Source organism: Mesocricetus auratus, unplaced genomic scaffold (genome assembly GCF_017639785.1).
Source record: "Mesocricetus auratus isolate SY011 unplaced genomic scaffold, BCM_Maur_2.0 Super-Scaffold_100010, whole genome shotgun sequence".
NCBI classification, from domain to species: domain Eukaryota; kingdom Metazoa; phylum Chordata; class Mammalia; order Rodentia; family Cricetidae; genus Mesocricetus; species Mesocricetus auratus.
Window position 1 is genome coordinate 59241496 of NW_024429194.1, and position 18031 is coordinate 59259526.

The window sequence follows — 18031 nt, forward strand, 5'->3', positions numbered from 1 at the left end:
ACAGAAATTAGGAAACAAAAACTTTCTAGAATTGAACAAAAATGAATACACAACATACCCAAGCTTATGGAATATAATCAAAGTTGTTCTTAGAGACAAGCTCATAGCATTAAATGTCTACATTAAAAAAATAAGAGATATTATACTAGCAACTTAACAGCACACCTGAAAGTTCTAGAGCAAAAAGAGGAAATCATACCCAAAAGGTATAGACAGCAAGAAATAATCAAACTCAAGGCTGAAATCAGTAATGTAGAAACAGACATAATACTGTACAAAGAATCAATGAAACAAAGAGGTTGTTCTTGGAAGAAATCAATAAAATTGACTAACCTATATCCAAATTATCTAAAAGATGGGAGGGTTATATCTAAATTAACAAAATTAAAAATGAAAACAGGGACATAACAAGGAAACCCAGAGAGTCATAAGAACATACTTTAAAAACCTTTACTCCACCAAAATGGAAAATCAAAAGAAACTGATAATTTTCTTGATACATACCACTTACCAAAGTTAAACCAAGCTCAGGCAAGTAATTTAAAAGATTCATAGCCCCTAATGAGATAGAAGCAGTCATTAAGTCTTGCAAATAAAAAAGCTCAAGACTTAATGGTTTTAGTACAGAATTCTACCATATGTTCAAAGAAGAGTTAATGCCAGTATTCCTCAAATTGTTTCACAAAATAGAAACAGAAGGGACATTTCCCAACAAAGAATTAATTACAGACCAATATCTATTATGACATAGATGCAAAAAAATCAACAAAATACTTGAAATACTTGCAAACAAATCCAAGAACATGTCCAAAACATCATCCACTGTGATCAAGTAGGCTTCATCCCAGAGATTTAGGGATGAGTCAACATATATAAATTGATAAATGTAATCTACTTTGGTGGTTTGAGGAGGAATGCACACATAGACTCATGTATTTGAATGCTTGATCATTAGGGAATAGCACTACGTGACAGGGATTAGGAGATTGGCCCTGTTGGAGAAAGTATCATTGGGGGTGAGTTAAGTGGTTTCAAGGGCTCAAGTCAAGCCCAGTTGCTTTCTCTTTCCCTGCTGCCTGTAAATCCAGATGTAGGATTTTCAGCTTCTCTCTAGCATCATGCCTGCATACATAACCACCATAAACCTCTGAATTTGTAAGCCAGCTCCAGTTAAATGCTTTTTTTTCCGTTAATAAAAGTTCAGCGGTCATGGTGTCTCTTCATAGCAATAGAACTTTGACTAAGACAAGTTGGTGCTAGGGACTGGGTATTACTGTTCTAGCACTTATGCTTTTGTTTGGGGGATATGGAACACTTTGGGAATTTGGACTAGAAAGGAATTGGACACTTTAGGTGGGACTTAATGGGCCATCCTATTAGGAACATGAAAGACTGTGGTGCTAAGTGAAATTTTAACTTTTAGAGGGAAAGAATATAAGTATGTGGCCTAGAGATGGTTCTTATGATATTTTGATAAAGAATGTTGCTATTTTCCCTACTTGTCAGAAATATCTGCTTAAGGCTGAATTGAAAGAGTTTTGGATTATTGGTGTTGGCAAAGGATATATGAAGGCAGCCTACTATTGACCCCATGGTGTGGCTACTCTTATGCAGATCTGTGATGAAGAGGAGCAAGCTGAGCAAGGAAAAATATAAAATGTACAGTTTGAGGAGAAAAGGGGCACCAGAAAGTGTAATGGAGTCAAGATCAGTGCTTAGGTAGATAAACAGATAAAGAAAAGCCTGATGTTAAGTGGAATAAAGGGACTGGGGGCTCAGGGAAAGAGACCACCCAGCTAAGCATCCAACTTGTGAAAAGGAATTAAGAAAAGCTTATGGCTAGGCCTGGTGGCACAAAGTGCCCTTAATTCTGGCACTTTGGAGGCAGAGGCAAGTTCAAGGCCAGCTTGGTCTACAGAGTGATTTCTAGGACAGCCAAGTTTAGGCAGTAAAGTAAGCCATCGAAAATGGAAAACTGGAAAAAAATGTATTTGAATAAGGGACCAGTGTTCTAGCCCCAGCAAGCAGCAGAACTTTGTAGCTTTGGCCATGTGATTCTGGCTTTAGAGTTAAAGGTACAAGAAAGGGCTATTGAATTTCCCTCTGTGACTAAGGAAAGCTGCTGAGGCCACGCATGTGTCAAGGGTGTCCCTGCATGGAGGCCTAGAGAGGCCATTGTATGAAGGTTGATTCTGTTAGAGATGCTAGAGTCATGGGATACCTGCCAAGGAGAGTTGAATATCAGGTGTGGAACCTGCTCACAAGAGAAGTGTGTTGCATTCAACAAAGCTAAAAGGAATTGGAGATCTGAAGAGTACTTTGACATCGGACAGGGAAATGCAGAGTTTCGAGTTTGACCTGATGGTTTGAGGTCTTGTTTTGGTACAGTATATTCCTCACTATGCATCCTTTCTTCCCTTTTGGAATGGTAATATATATTATGTGCCCTTGTGTGTTGGAAGTATGTGATCTGCTTTTGGATTTTAAATTTACTGGGAATTACAGTTCAGAGATTGCATGAGTCTCTAAAGAGACTTTGAACTTGTAAAGTGTTGAGATTGTGATAGACTGTGGGACCTTTTGAAGTTGCACTGAATGTACTTTTGCATTAAGATATGGCTATAAGCTTATGGGGACCAGGGAGTGGAATGTGGTGGTTTGAATAGGAATGGCTTCCATAGGTTCATGTATTTGAATGCTTTGTCATTAGGGAGTATTGCTACTTGACAGGAGATAGGGTCTTGTTGGAGGAAGTATGTCACTGGGGGTGGGCTTTGAAGTTTTAAGGCCCTAGCCAGGCCCAGTGTTTCTATCTTCCTTCTGCCTGTGGATTCAGATGTATAACTCTTAGCTCTTCTCCAGCACCAACCACGCTGTCATGCTTCCCGCCATGCTGATAATGACTACACCTCTGAATCTGTAAGCCAGCCCCAATTGAATGCTTTCCTTTATAAGAGTTACTGTGGACATGGTGTCTCTTCACAGCTATAGAACTTTGACTAAGAATCCATCATATAAACAAACTGAAAGACATAACCACCAACTGTGTATGGGCATGGTAGTGTACTCCTTTAATCCCAGTACTCAGGAGGCAGAGGCAGTGGATCTCTGTGAGTTGGGGACCAACCTGGTTTACAAAGAGAGTTCTAGGACAGCCAGGACTACATAGAAACCCTGTCTCAAAAAACAAAAACAGGAAGGAAGGAAGGCAGGCAGGCAGACCAGCTAGCCAGCCTTTGGCAAAATCTAGCACCCTTTCATGACATGCTTTATTTGACAATAAATGTGACCCCATGAAGTTGAGATACTTCTGAGAAGCAAAGGACACTGCCATTTGGACAAAGCAGGTGCTTACAGAATGGGAAAAGATTTTTTGCAAAGTAGATATCACATAGTGGCTAATGTCCAAAATGTATAAAGAACCTCGGAAGCTAGATATCATCAATAAGACAAAAAAATAAAATAAAACAAAAGCAACTTAAATATGGTGTACAGATCTAAATAGAATTCTCCATAAAAGAATCTTAACTGTCTGAAAAACACTTAAATATTCAACTTCTTAGTCACCTGTGAAATGTAAATCAAAACTACCTTGAGACTCTATCTTATATCTGTCAGAATGGCCAAGATCAATAACACAAGTGACAGCTCATGTTGGCAAAGATATGGAGCAAGAGGGACACTCTTCCATTGCTGGTGGAAGTGCAAACTTATACAGTCACTATGGAAATCAATATGGTGGTTCTTCAGATAATTGGGCATCAATCTACCTCAAGACCCAGCTATATCAGTCTTGGACATATACCCAAAGGACATTTTATACTACCCAGAGACACTTGCTCAACTATGTTCATTGGTGCTATATTCATAATAGCCAGAAGTTGGAAGCAATCTGGATGTCCCTCAACAGAAGAATAGATGATGAAAAGGTGATACATTTCAACAATTGAGTATTATTCAGCTGTTTAGTAAAAGACAACATGAAATAGCAGGCAAATGGATGGAACTAGAAAAAATTATTCTGAGTGAAATGTCTCAGACTTGAAGATGAATATGGCATGTATTCACTTGTATATAGATATTAGCTCTGAAGTCAACAGTGCCAAACTATAATCTATAGAATGAGAGAGGATAAGAGTACAGTAAAGGACTAGAGGGAACAGATAGGTCTTTTTAGGAAAGGGAAATAGAATAGATGGTTATCAAGTTTGGGGGCTTGATTAGGAGGATCAAGTGGGAAGGGGGAGTGGAGAGGAGGTTGTGGGAGAGGGAATAAGGGGAGAAACAACTAAAATTAAGGAGCATTTGTGGGGTAGTATGGAAACCTAATACAGTAGAAACTTCCTAAAATATATACCTGTATGAAGGTGATTTAAGTGAAATCGCCAAGTAATCAGGAGCCAGAGTCCCAACTGACCATCTCTTCCAGTGAAGCTTCCAGTACTGGAATTGGGTTATATCTAATTGAGTTGTTTGCCAAAGGAAATCTCCAAACAACCCAGGCTGTTGCTTAATGCTATGGGTTACTCTCCACAGACTGACAGCAAGGCCCCATTGTTGAAGACAACACCTACACAGAGCCATCACCCCTACATTGCAGTGTCTTTAGTAAAGGGATGAACTCTGAATGTTCACAAAATAGAAATGTAAACACCAAGCCAGCCTCAAATCCTTTGTCTACAATGGTATACTGCCTGCAAGATATGCTAGGGCAGTGCTGACGCAAAACTTGGGGTTTTCCTTAAGGTCCATCCTACGAGATGAAATCCATACCCAACCATGAACCTGAGACCTAGGGTAAAACCAAATACTTCTGCTCTATTGTAGAAATAAAATGCCTCCTGATGACATTCTTCTATACTTCTAGATCAGTGCTTTGCTCAGCCATCATCTGAGAAGCTTCCTCCTGCAGCAGATGGGGACAAACATGCAGACTTACAGTCAGACATAACACAGAGAGTGAGAGACCTCAGAACAGTCAGTCCTAAATTCCATGTCTTCATCAAGTCCCTCCCTTTGGAGGTCAGGGGACCCTGTGGAAGAGGAGGCAGAAAGGGTATTAGTTCCAGAGGGAATGGAGGACACCAAGAGAACAAGTCCTTCTAGATCAACTTGGGAAAGTTCATATGAGCTCAGAAACTGAAGCGGCATTCACAGTGCCTGCTCCCAGTTTAGTGTTTTCAGGAGATTCCTGAGTGTGCGAATGAGTAGGTTTTTGATTTGTGCCTTCTCTTGAACTCTTCCTTCAGTTGGTTTGTCTTGTCCAACTTCGTATGATAGCTTTTGTTTTATTATATTTAATTTTGCTATTTTAAAGAAATGAACAGAATAAATGAATGAAAATCTAGCTACTAGGTTAATGGTTAACTACTGAACTTTCAGTTATATCTACTAGGAGAGGAAAAAAAATCAGTTTTCTCTAATAGAGTAACACTGGGTGTATCAAACAAACACTCCAGAAAAAATAAAATAACAACAACAAAAAAACTAAAAATAAAAATGAATTGACATTTATAAACATATTTATTTTTAAGTGTGTGTGTGTGTGTGTGTGTGTGTGTTTGTAGAGACCAGAAGACATCAGATCCCTTGGAGATAGGAATTACAGAGATACCTAACCCTGATTTGACACTGTAGCAAACCCTCTTTGTTCTTTTACTTTCAGAACAACGATACCAGTTAGTATTATTACTAAAAATGAAGTCACTTGAAATAGTGGCTGTATTTGCCTTATCTTAAGTTATATTGACAGTTTTATATGTATTTCCAAAATATTTAATTTGGTTTTCACAAAAGACTTTATTTTTATAATCATATCAATTGATGTATTGTATATTTGATATGTATAATATTCCAGTAACAACTGTCACAAACAGATTAAAGATAAATGACTAACATTTGGTGGTAGGTCAGAGAAGTGTGCAGAGGCTGGCTTCTACATGCTGTGGATGTTGAGTAACCCATATCAGTGAGTCAGTGGAGATCCTTGGTAAATCACAGGCCAGGCGCTTCTATCCTGACAACCCTTAAACCATTAAATACAAGCTATTTAAATACTTTAGTCTGGTGACACAAACACATGTGCTATGGTTTGTGTTTCTAAAATTTATGTTAAGCATTTCATATCCAAATCCATGTTAGTTCTTTGAGGATTTGGTCCTTTGGGAAACTTAGTCTTAGATAAGATCATGGGGATGAACTCCCCATGGTGACATCAGTCTAAGAAGGACTGAGCAAGTGTGCTTGCAGTCTTTCCGTGTAGGAAGAGCGAGCTAGTGCGCTTGCTCTGTCTTGCCATGTAGGATTTTCTGCTGTGTTGAGAGATAGCAGGAAGCCCTCACCAGATGTTAGCAGGTATCACACCACATCTCTATACTTTTGTGCATTCAGAATCAGAGCCGACGACATTCCTGTTCTTTGTAAGTTACTTGGCCTCAAGCATGTTGTTATAGCGACTGGAAATAACCCAAGACAGTACCAATAAGAAAACTGAGTAAACAAAGATTTTTTGCCTCTCACCTGATGGCCTGAGTTTAATCCACAGAACCCACCCATACTTGGTGTTTGGAAGGAACCAACTGCCACAAGTTGTCGCTTGACCTCCACCTGTATTAGGTGGATGTTAGAGTAATAGTTGTGTGGATAGAGGGACTGGATACTGACAGTACTCAAAAAAGAATTTATGACCATTTTCAGCTACATTCTAGTCATATGAAAATACTCATTTTGAGAGTTTGCTGAAACTGTAAGTCTACTAACTACTCTTATAGTTTTAGTATCTCCACATTTATGTTGTGTTAAAACAATAAAGATGTCTGAGTAGAGTGAAAATTGAGAAAAACAGATCAAAAGGTTAAGAAACTAGAAAAGGGCCAGGCCGTATAGGTTCAGATCTGCCATGGTAGGGAGTTTTGATACTATCGTCATAGGGTGGGAAATCCCTGGAAAATTTAGAGGAAGAGAATGACATGCTGCTTTATATCTTGATAAACCTTTGCTGTGTAAAGAATGAACTGTAGCAGGAACAGAAATCAGAGACAGGAGCCCAGGCAAAAATGTTGGAATATTCAAGTAGGCTCATGGCATAGTGAAAGGGGCCAGTGTTGGATACGTTTTCAAATTAGAGCTATAAAGGTGGATTTCTGGGTCAGAAAGTACATAGCACTAGGTGTTTGCCTGAGTAGATGGTGAATGCCGTACTGCATATTGCTATAGGTATGATGGAGAGAAGGTGTAGTGCAGGGCCCCCTGCTGACCTGCTCCCTAGTTTAAGAGCTGTATGAAGGCCCAGCCACTTACTAGGCATCCAAAAAAGATGTTCAAATGACAGCAGAGTCCAGAGAGATTATGGATGGGGAAATAACAAGTCATTGATGTTATAGAGCTCTGGATGCGGTGAGGCTGCATATCGATGAGGGGATGAGTATATTAACTGTGGATGAGTGGAATAGAGGGATGGCCTTAGATCAACACTTTAATGTAAACAACCAGGAGAGATAGGGCAAAAAGTTCAGAAGATACAGTGGCTGTCCCAAGGCCACTCCCAGGGAGCAGAGGGAATCCTCTGTCACAGGTATAGAGAGTTCTCAGATGAAGAAGTTGGCAACGCCTTTGGCAAGGTGCAGGGTAAATACAGGGGGTTAGAAATTGATTAGTTAATGCAGTAAAAAAGGAAAGCTTTGCTGGACAGTGATGTCACGCACCTTTAATCCCGGTACTTGGGAGGCAGAGGCAGGCAGATCTCTGTGAGTTTGAGTCCAGTATGGTCTACAGAGCAAGCTCCAGGACAGGTTCCAAAGCTACCTGTCTTATATAGCAGAGAAGCACCTCCCAAAGTTAATGATTAAATAAAATATGAGCTTTATAATTTTTTTGTTTGTGAGACAGGGTCTTGGTATTCCATGTAAGCCTCAAGCTCTGTGGAGCTGAGGATAACCTTGTGTTTCTAAGCCTCCTCCTGCCTTTGCCTCCCAAGTGCTCACATTACAAGTTTCTACCACTGTACTTGGTTTTATGCAGTGCTTGAGACTGAACCCAGGCCTTTGTGCATGCCTTCCAAATACATCTCCCATATACACCTCCCTGCTCTCCTTCAAATTCATGGTCTTTTCTTATCGCATATGTGCATGCATGTGTGCACATGCACACACACACACCCCTAGATATAATCTGTCAGCTCTGTATGTTATTTTTATGCATGCTTTCAAAGCTGACTATTTAGTATTGGATAACCAGTTGGTATGTTCTTCTCTGTGGAGACTATTTCTCCCACTCTTAGTGTTCCTTAGTTGCCGGTAGCTATTTGTGTAGGGCTGGGGTCTCGTGGGCTATTCCATACTCACTTTGGCATGTCCATTGGTGGTGTCCTTGGACAGCTCACTTTTGGAAGGTCATGTGGGTAAGACTTCATGGGTGTAACTTCTGATGTTACTAGGAGACAGTCTCACTGCCAACGCCCTGGTCCTCTGACTTCTACCTACTTTTTGTCCCTTCCCTCATCTGCTTCTTTCCAAGTGTTTGCTTTGTTCTCTGAGATGTACTGACCGTGACCTTCTCAGGTTCTGCTCTCTACCCCTAACTTCAGCTTTACTTAGCTGCCATGTGATCTTCAACTCAAATTCCAGATGACCTTTAAACTTACCTGCCTGTCATCACCCCACAGCTGACCACTGTGTTTTAGTTTAAAGACTTCAATTCTAACTTTGTCGAATCCCTCATGCCCTTTCCTCCTCAGGTCAGTGTCAGTCGGTTGTTCCTGGGTCCTCTAGTCAGCCCCTGCTGGCAGGGGAGGAAATTCCCTGGGTAGAGCAGATGCATTATAGAAGGCAGAAGCCTTTTCTTCTAGCTCTTCATATTAAAATTACATGTTTACTGTGTGTCTGTCTGTGTGTGTGTGCGCGCATGCACACACTTCACTGTATGACATGGAAGTGGAAGGGGATTATTTGGGGAGAAGAAAGAGGACCCAGGTGACTTAGTTAGGGTTTCTAATGCTGCGACAAAACACCATGACTGAAAAGCAAGTTGGGGAGGAAAAGGTTTATTTGTCTTACACTCCACACTGTTGTTCATCATTGAAGGAAGTCTGGGCAGGAACCTCAACAGGGTAGGAACCTGGAGTCAGGAGCTAATACAGAGTCCATGGAGGGGAGCTGCCAACTGGCTTGCTCCATGGCTTGCTCAGTCTACTTTCTTACAAATTCAGGGCTGCCAGCCCTGGGATGGAACCACATACATTGGAGCTGGGCCTCCCCCATCAAACACTAATTAAGAAAATGCCTTCTAGTTGGATCTTATGGCGATGTTTTCTCAATTGAGGTCCCCTTCTTTCAGATGACTCTAGTGTGTCAGGGTATAAGACTAGCCAGTACAGAGGTGGAATGAAGTAAATATGATTGAGATAATGATCTTTATATGAAATGCCATAGTGAAACCCATTGTTTAGTAATGTAAACTAATTTTTAAAAATTACACTGTCAGTTGAAGACCTAGAAGGTTAAACCTTTAGGAGGAATGGCCTGAAGCTGTGGCTGATGGATGAGTACAGGAGGAATAAAAGAAGCTGTAGTCAAGCCGGGTGTTGGTGGCGCACACCTTTAATCCCAGCACTCGGGAGGCAGAGGCAGGAGGATCTCTGTGAGTTCCAGGACAGCCTCCAAAACAATACAGAGAAACCCTGTGTCGAGAAGCCAAAAACAAAACAAAACAAAACAAAACCAGAAGCTGAAGTCCACTGGATAGGCTCGGCTGGAGTACCTAGCTCTTTGCAGACCATGGAATGGAGTTTTAAAAATATATACTCCTATATGTCATATATATGTTTATATATTTCATATATGTGCTGCATGGGGAAACTTGAAGGTTTTGACAATCACTGTGTCTTTAGAAGAAAATGATAGGACTTAGATGAAGAGTTGTAGTCAGATTTTAGCTCGATATATAAATAATGATGGTTATACTTGTGTGCTGTTTGAGGAATTTCCATAGTCAAAAGAGGAAGGGCAATAATTAGATGAGAGCTGAGGTAGGCTCTATGAGTTGAGAACTGGAGACATCTGTGGCCTGGGCTCAACAAACCCTGTGTTAATTAGCTACAAAGTCTGCCTGACATTTTCTTTTAAATTTATAGCAACACATTCCTGAGCAGTTCTAAGTTCTCAGTTATAATGTGACAAGCTAGAAGTAGAGAATAGAATATAAGTGAAAGGCTCTTAAAACCACACAGGAAATTATCACTATAACATGTTTTATCTTTATCAGAATTGTAAGATTTCATTGTAGTCTTGAAGTGTATCAATGCTCTGATTTAGGCAATGTTGTCAGTTGCCCATGTCCTAGCACAGTGCCCAGAACTAACACATTTGTGTACATGGGGCAAATCTAATATAACTTACAGGTGCTGACCACAAAGGATATAGGTACTCATTAAAAGACATCATTGGTTGACATGTTTATGGCCACAATTATTAAATTTTAAGCTCAATGTACAGCATAAGAAAATACATGGATGTTCAAGTGCTTTCTTAATGAAATCCTTAAAGGGTTAATAATTTACAAATGACTGAAGTAAGTGGCAAAACTATGAAGAAACTTAGGAAAGTGTAATGAAAATTAAGAGACTCTGATACAGAACCCCGTTTAGCTAACACACAGCACAGAGAGCCTGGTGCTGTTCTAAGTTATGTATCTCCCTGGTTAAAATGAGAATGGGAACAATGCAAAGCCGTGAATAACATGGGCAGTGCGGAGCATGCAGAGAGAAGCTACAGTGAGCGGTCAGCATAAGCAGGGATGGGGTCTTCACATATGCTCAGTTTCTAGCATTTGCTGTATTCAGTGCTTGCTCTTTTCAGTGCCACTCACCAAAGCTGAGATAGACCTTCAGCCAAATCTTTTAGTAGCCACTTTGGAGGAGTTTCACTGGTCGCATTAAATGCTGCATGTGAAAATAACAATGTAGCTGATTTTATTTAAAATGTGTTAAATATTCTTTTCAAAATTATTGAAACTTTCTGTAATAACTTGATCATGATTTGATGGTTGTTTGTGCCAATACTAAGCAGTGCTGAGCTTCCAGGGAGAGTAGGTATCCTGTAATGCTGGGAAGGCCCAAGCACAGCAGATTGCTGATGGAAACTGCCCACCTAGAGCAGGCCAAGCTCACCTGCCAGATGCTGTGTAGTTTGTCTGACAAACTCATCTGAAATTGGGAGGCTTGGGGCTTCCTTCCAGCTCAATGCTGAAGCAAATTGCTGTGGGATATAAGATAATGTGATACTTAATTGCTGTGTAATATTTGTGTGCTGATCTTTGGATTTTTACCACGTGCTAAGGCATTTTTCCCTTTCTTCCCTAGGGAGTTGGTCTTTCAGTTCATGGGCGATTCCGAGTGGCTACTGAAAGGTCCCTCTTTGCAATGCCAGAAACAGGAATAGGTAAAAACACCGAAAGGTTTTTGTAACTACTTTTGAATCACATTTCTTTACTACATTTCACATATTTTATACATATACATACATCTACATCTACATTTGAGCCAAAAGACTCCATGTGAGATACAACAATGAAAGAACTCAAAAAAGCAAGATACTTTATATTAGCTCAGTAATTATATCACATATAAGAATATTTATCTGAACATATTAGTAATTAATCTTGGTAAGGAAAATATGCTGACATTTCCATCTGTGAAACTTGGAGAATTTCATAGGTCAGCATTCCTATTTTGTGTTAAAGAGAGCTGCTCCAGCAGGGTTTCTTGAAGAGGCTCTTGTTTCTCTACCATTGTCTTAGGCCAATGCCAGTGCTGTCTATGCTGCTCTCCTGTCAGTATAGTACCGTCTTGTTTGCTATTGCCTCACTGTGCTGCTGAAACCAGGTATTGATAGCCGAACCACTGTACCCCCACCCCCAAGTGGTTTTGGTTATAAAGATCATTTGTATTTCCATAAAAAATTTAGTGTAAGTTTTGGCAAAAAAATGCCTTCTGTTGTTGTATTTGGCAAGTTTACAGTCTGATCAATTTAGGCAAAGTTGACTTGTTTCATGGTTGTGTTGTACATGCTTGTGTGTGGGAGGGTGTGTGGAGACATGTATACTGTGTACCTGTGTCTTTCTCTGTTGCTCTCCTCCTTAGTTTTTGAGACAGTCATTCATTGACTCTGAAGCTGACCCATGTAACTAGACTGTTGGTCCAGCAAACTTCATGGATCCTCCTGTGTCCACCTTGCTGGCATTGGGATTGCAGGCATGTGCCACCACACCCAACCTATATAGTGTCTAAACTCTGGTCCTCATGCTTGCGTGGCAAACTCTTTACTGTGTAAATCATCTCCTCAACCCTAACGGCATTAAGATGGTGTCTTTGGAACAAGTTAGTGTTTCAGTTTTAATTATCCAAAATTTATAATTTTCAGTGTCTTACACATATTTTACCAGAATTGTGTCCATTTCCTATTGCTTGCTATGGTAGATAGTGTTTTTCATTTTAAAATTGAAAACGTTTTCAGACAATATATTTTGATCATGTTTTTCCTCTCCTAGTTCCTCCCAGCATCCTTATCACCTAACTCTATGTTCTCTCTCTCTCTCTTCCCTTCAAAAAAGAAACAAGAAACAAAAATGAAAATAAAACAAAATTCATCATCCCTCCACACAAAAACCCTAAACTCCCAATCAAAACAAACAACTAAGAGACCAATAATAATAATAAAAAAAGCTAAACCAAAGGAAAATGAAACAAAAGTTCACAAAAATGCCACTGAGTTCGTTCTGTGATGGCCAGCCGCTCCTGCACATGGGCCTGCCCTGGAGTGAGGTTGATGTTCCTAGTACACTCCTTTGGAGAAAGCTGCTGTTCCTTTTCCTAGCAGGTCTCAGTTGTGGATAGCTCTGGTTGTGTTCACTTGCCCCTGTGCTGAGACTGATACAGCTTGACCCTGTGTCAGTCCTGTGCATCTTGCTGGAGCCTCTCCATGTTCATATGTGCCGTGTGTTGTCAGTCCCGCTGTGGCTGGAAGAGTCTGTCCTTGGAGTCATCCATACCTCTGCTCCTTAACAGTCTTCCTGCCTTACAGATCTTTCTTCCTTACAGATCCCTGAGCCTTGAGAGAGAGGGGTTTGATAAAGACGTCCCATTTAGGACTGAATGCTCCTAAGTCTCTCTCACTCTGCACATTTGTCTTCTTCCTTGGGACATCCTCTTCTCCTCCCTAGTCCTTTACTATGTTCCTAACCTCTGAGATTATTAGGATTGTAGTCCACATATCAAAAGCTTAAAAGCTAACATCCACATATAAGAGAAAACAGTATTTTTCTTTTTGGCTCAGAATGATTTTTTTCTAGCTCTTGTGTGTAAACAAGAACAGAACATCTTCATGATCTGTTCATCAGTTGATGGGCATTTAGGTATTTCCAGTTTCAGGCTATTATGAATCTAGCAGCAATGAACATGGTTGAGCAAGTGTCCTTGTGGTAGGATGGAGAGTGCTTTTGGTACATGCCCAAGAGTGATATTCTTAGATCCTGAGGTAGATGGGCTCCCATCTTCCTGAGGAATCACCACACTGATTTTCACAGTGACTGTACAAGATTGCACTCCCTTACTCAACACCCTTGCCAGCATGAACTGCCATTTGTCTTATTGGTATTGGCCATTGTGATTGGTATAAGATAGAATCTCAAAGTAGTTTTAATTTGCATTTTCCTAATGGCTAAGGATGTTGAACATTTCTCTTAAGAGTTTCTCAGCCATTTGTGTTTCACCTTTTGAGAACTCTATGCTTAGTTCTGCACCTTATTTTTATTTTTTTAGCTGGGGTTATTTGTTTCATTGATGTTTAGATTTTATTTTTTGCTTTTGGTTTTTTGTTTTTAGTTCTTTATATATTCTAGATACTAACCCTATATCAAATATATAATAGATGAAGTTTTTTTCCTATTGTATAGGCTGATACTTTGCCTGAATAATGGTGTTTTTTGCCACATAGAAGCTTTTCAATTTTACAAGGTTGATTTTATGTTGACTTAGTTTTGGTAGGTCATTTATATCAAGAAATTCATCTGTTTCTTTTAGATTCTCCAATTGGGTGAAATATAGATTTTTTAAATTGTCCTTATGGTTCTCTGAATTTCCGTGGTGTCTGTTGTTATGTCTTCCTTTTCATCTCTAATTTTATGCAGTTGAATCTTCTATCTTTTAGTTGATTTGGGTATGGGTTTGTCAGTTTTGTTAGTTATTTTCAAGGAACCAACTCTGTTTCATTGATTCTTTGTATTGATTTTGTTGTTATTGTTGATTTATTTCATCGTGGAGTTGATGTTCTCCCATCTACTTTTTGGGTATTATTTCTTCTTGTTGCTCTCAAGCTTTTAGATTGTTGTTAAGTTACTAACAAGAGAATCCTCCACTCTTTTGTCATTGTGGGGAGTGTTCCTACCATATTGCTGAAGAATGGATTTTGGGTTTTTTCACATATTTGTTTCTGTGTCTATTGAGGTGATCATTGGCACTTTCTTTTTCTTTTAGTTTATTATTAGTAAATTATTTTTTTGGTTTTTATGTACAAATTTCCCTATGATATATCTTCCTCTGATATTTGTAAACCTTTTAATATGTTATTTGGTTCGAATTGCTGAAACTTTATTTGTAACTTTGTAACTCTGATTATGAGGCATTTGTAGTGATTTGTAATGACTTTTCTTTGTGTGAGTATTGATAATGTTGATTTTTTTCTTTCTGGAAGAGCTTGTGTAGAATTAGTATCATGTCATGTAGAAAACACCAGTAAAGCCATGTAGGCTGGTAGTTTTCTCTTTAAGAATGTTTATAATCATAGATTCAAAGCCTGTGCTACATATTTGGGTAGTCAATCTATTGTCTTGTGCAAGCATTGGCAGGTTGAATCTTTGAAGAAATTTTTGCAGACTCTGTAGTGTTTTCTGCCCCTGTCATTCTTGATTAATTTTATGTCTATTCCTTTTTTCCCCTATCACTCTAATTTGAAGTTTATCAGTTATATTGATCATAAATCAGAATTTGGTTTTCATTTAATTGGTTTTTGCTGATATGTTTATTATTTTTAACTACTTTAGTTTTCATTTGCTGCTTTATTTTTCTAGTCTTGTCAGATAAAAGCAGGTTAATTGGCTTTTCAAAAAACCACCTTTATTACACATTTATTAGAAAGCGTACTCCAAATTTTGTATTCTGATCTCTTTCCATGGTAGTCCTGTATGGTGAGATACTCTCCTCTGTTCCCTGGGCTTCAGTTCCTGGTCAGCACCATGATCATAAGAATGCACTGTTGTGTGTCCAGCGTGTTGTGTGGCTAAGTGATGATGCTCAGTGGGTTGTGTGTGAAGTGCATTTCAACTTACATGGTGGCACTGACTTCAGTATTTTCCAACAGACTTGGTGTACAGCTCCACTGTGAGTCAAGGAGCACCTACACTTCAAATGTGCTGTTACACCATCTTGTAGCTTACACTGTTTCCTAGGGGAAAAATATCATTTCATCCTAGTTTTGTTTCGACAATGTTAATACATGTGTTTACTTCTCTGGGCATTCTTAAGACTTCTTCTTAGGCTATTTGGTCACAATGTTTCTTGATGCAGTTCTCTTCATCTTTCATGTGTATATGTTTATCTGGCTACTTAGATTCTTTCAAATTTGGATTTTATTTTTTACAATTATTTCTTCAAATATTTTTCTTTTAGATACAACTTTTGTACTTAATGTTAGATGTGATCTTGTTTTGTCAGTGTGTATGTGCATGTGAGTGTGCTTGTGTGTGTATGTGTGTGTGTGTATGAGTGCCTGAGTGTGTGTGTGTATGTTTGTGGTATGTGTTTTTATGTTTGTGGTGTGTGTATATGAGTGTGTGTATGTGTGTGTGTGTGTTTGAGTGCCTGAGTGTGTGTGTGTATGTTTGTGGTATGTGTTTTTATGTTTGTGGTATGTGTATATGAGTGTGTGTGTTTGTGTGTGTGTTTGTGTGTGTGTGTGTGTGTGTGTGTGTGTGTATTGGGGATTGAAACTCAAGACCTCACAGTGCTAGGTAAGTGCTCTACCACTGAGGAATATGTCCAGCCCTTTATTTCCTTTTATAAACTTTGAGACAATGTTGTGAATTACTCAGGGCTGACAGGAGTCCATCCTGTAGCCCACACAGCCCTTAAATCTGTGATCCTTCTGCATGTGCGTCTGTAGCTATAATTACTCACCTATATGCAAGCCCTTTGTTCATTTTCAATTATTGTTTCTTCTGTTTTCATTTAATTTCATTTCTATATTTTAAACTTCTCCCTCTGTAGTCTAATCTGCCCATAGCATTTATAAATATTTTTCAGTCTGTGCATTCATATCAGTTTTCATCTATGGAAATATGATTTGAGTTGCAAAATATAACTTCTCTGTCTGTAAATTTTTTGAACATGTGAACAAACTCTTACATTTATGTTAATTGGTTTAGTCTTACTGTGCATTGTCCTGACTGTCTGTATTTCTTGATGACTGAAATGCTACTGTGCTTGTTTTTGACTTTTTGAGTTCTTACAAATGTTCTTGCACTTTCTTCTAGGATGAATGAAAGTTGATTAGAAGCATTTTGGTCTTGTTAGACATTTAGGGTTTGGTGTTTTCTTTTTATGTAGGGTGGGGATGATGCGTTAAGCTACCATTGATTATTTACAACTACAGTTAGGGTCTGCCTTTGTGTCTGCCTGGTGCCTAGACTCTTGATCTTCATCTTGTTGGCCTATGTGGTGTTTGGGCAGAGGCTTTCCACTTAGTTTTTGGTCCCTTCCCAAGGCTCAGGTCTCTTCTTCACATACTGTTCTGATGAGTTCTAAGGGGAGCCCTGGATGGGGAGCCCCTGAGGTGTAACTAGGGACAGCACTGGATCATTCAGTTGTGCTTCTGGGTAGAGGAGGCAGATCAGCAGAGACATGTTGTAGTTGAAGGGGTGTGAGTCCAAAGCTGTGGTTTTGTGTGTGGAGATGTTTACATACCATGTGACTTCAGAGAAGACACTGTTGAGTTTGGTATTTGAGGGGAAAGGCACAGTTAGGTTTGAGACTGGTCGTCAACCTGAGCCTATTCAACAAAACCATAGATTGATTGCCTTAAAGCAACATAGTGGTTCTCACATCTCTGAGGGCTGAGAGCCAAGGTCAAGGTGTCAATAAGATTGGTTCCCCCTGAGCTGCCTCCTTACCATGTCTTCATGTGGCCTTTCCTCTCTCTGTGTATCTCTTTCACATAAATAGTTCTGTTGGATTATGGTGTCCCTCCTTGCAATCTAACATACCTGAATGTAGTCAGGGCTTTTTGTTGGGACTGCTGGCTCCCCAGTAATAAATGGAGACATTAATTATGAAAGCCATAACTTACACTTGTTATTAATTAGCTCTTTTGTTTGCTTTGTTTTTTTGTTTGTTTGTTTGTTCTTTTGAGACAGCAAGCTCTGTATTGCTTTGGAGCCTGTCCTGGAACTCGATCTGTAGATCAGGCTGGCCTCAAACTCACAGAGATCTGCCTGCCTCTGCCTCCTGAGTGCTGCGATTAAAGGCATGTGCCACCAACGCCTGGTTTTGACTAGCTCTCACTACTTAAATTAACCCACTTCTATTAATCTACATATTGCCACATGGCTTATGGCTTTACCTGTCCTCACATGTCTTGCTTCCTCTGCATCTCCTGGAGATCCCACCTTTCTTCTTCCCAGAGTTCTCTGTGTCTGGTTGTTCCACCTGTACCTCCTGCCTAGCTAATGGCTACCTAGCTTTTTATTAAACCAGTAAGAAGATACCTTGGCAGGGACACATCTTTACAGTGTACAGAAGGGTTATTCCACAACAGTTGCATTGTGGGCTGAAGCTTCAACATACAGGTTTTGTTAATAGCCAAGAGTAATCAGCATTCGGGTGCTACTTAAAGCCACAGGAGTCAAGGGGCATCCTGATAGCAAGTGTAGTCTCTTCCCCACTCAGAGATCAAGCTGCATAGGGACATATATGGAAAGAAGTGCT

General features: G+C 39.6%; 1 protein-coding gene across 1 annotated transcript in view; it reads left to right on the top strand.

The window, feature by feature from the left end:
- Hibch (3-hydroxyisobutyryl-CoA hydrolase) overlaps positions 1-18031 on the top strand; it is a 78911-nt gene that overhangs the window by 43618 nt on the left and 17262 nt on the right. Inside the window, exon 7 of the mRNA XM_040753669.1 lies at positions 11357-11435. Within this exon, the coding sequence (XP_040609603.1) occupies positions 11357-11435 (79 nt within the window). The remainder of the gene's footprint in view (positions 1-11356; positions 11436-18031) is intronic.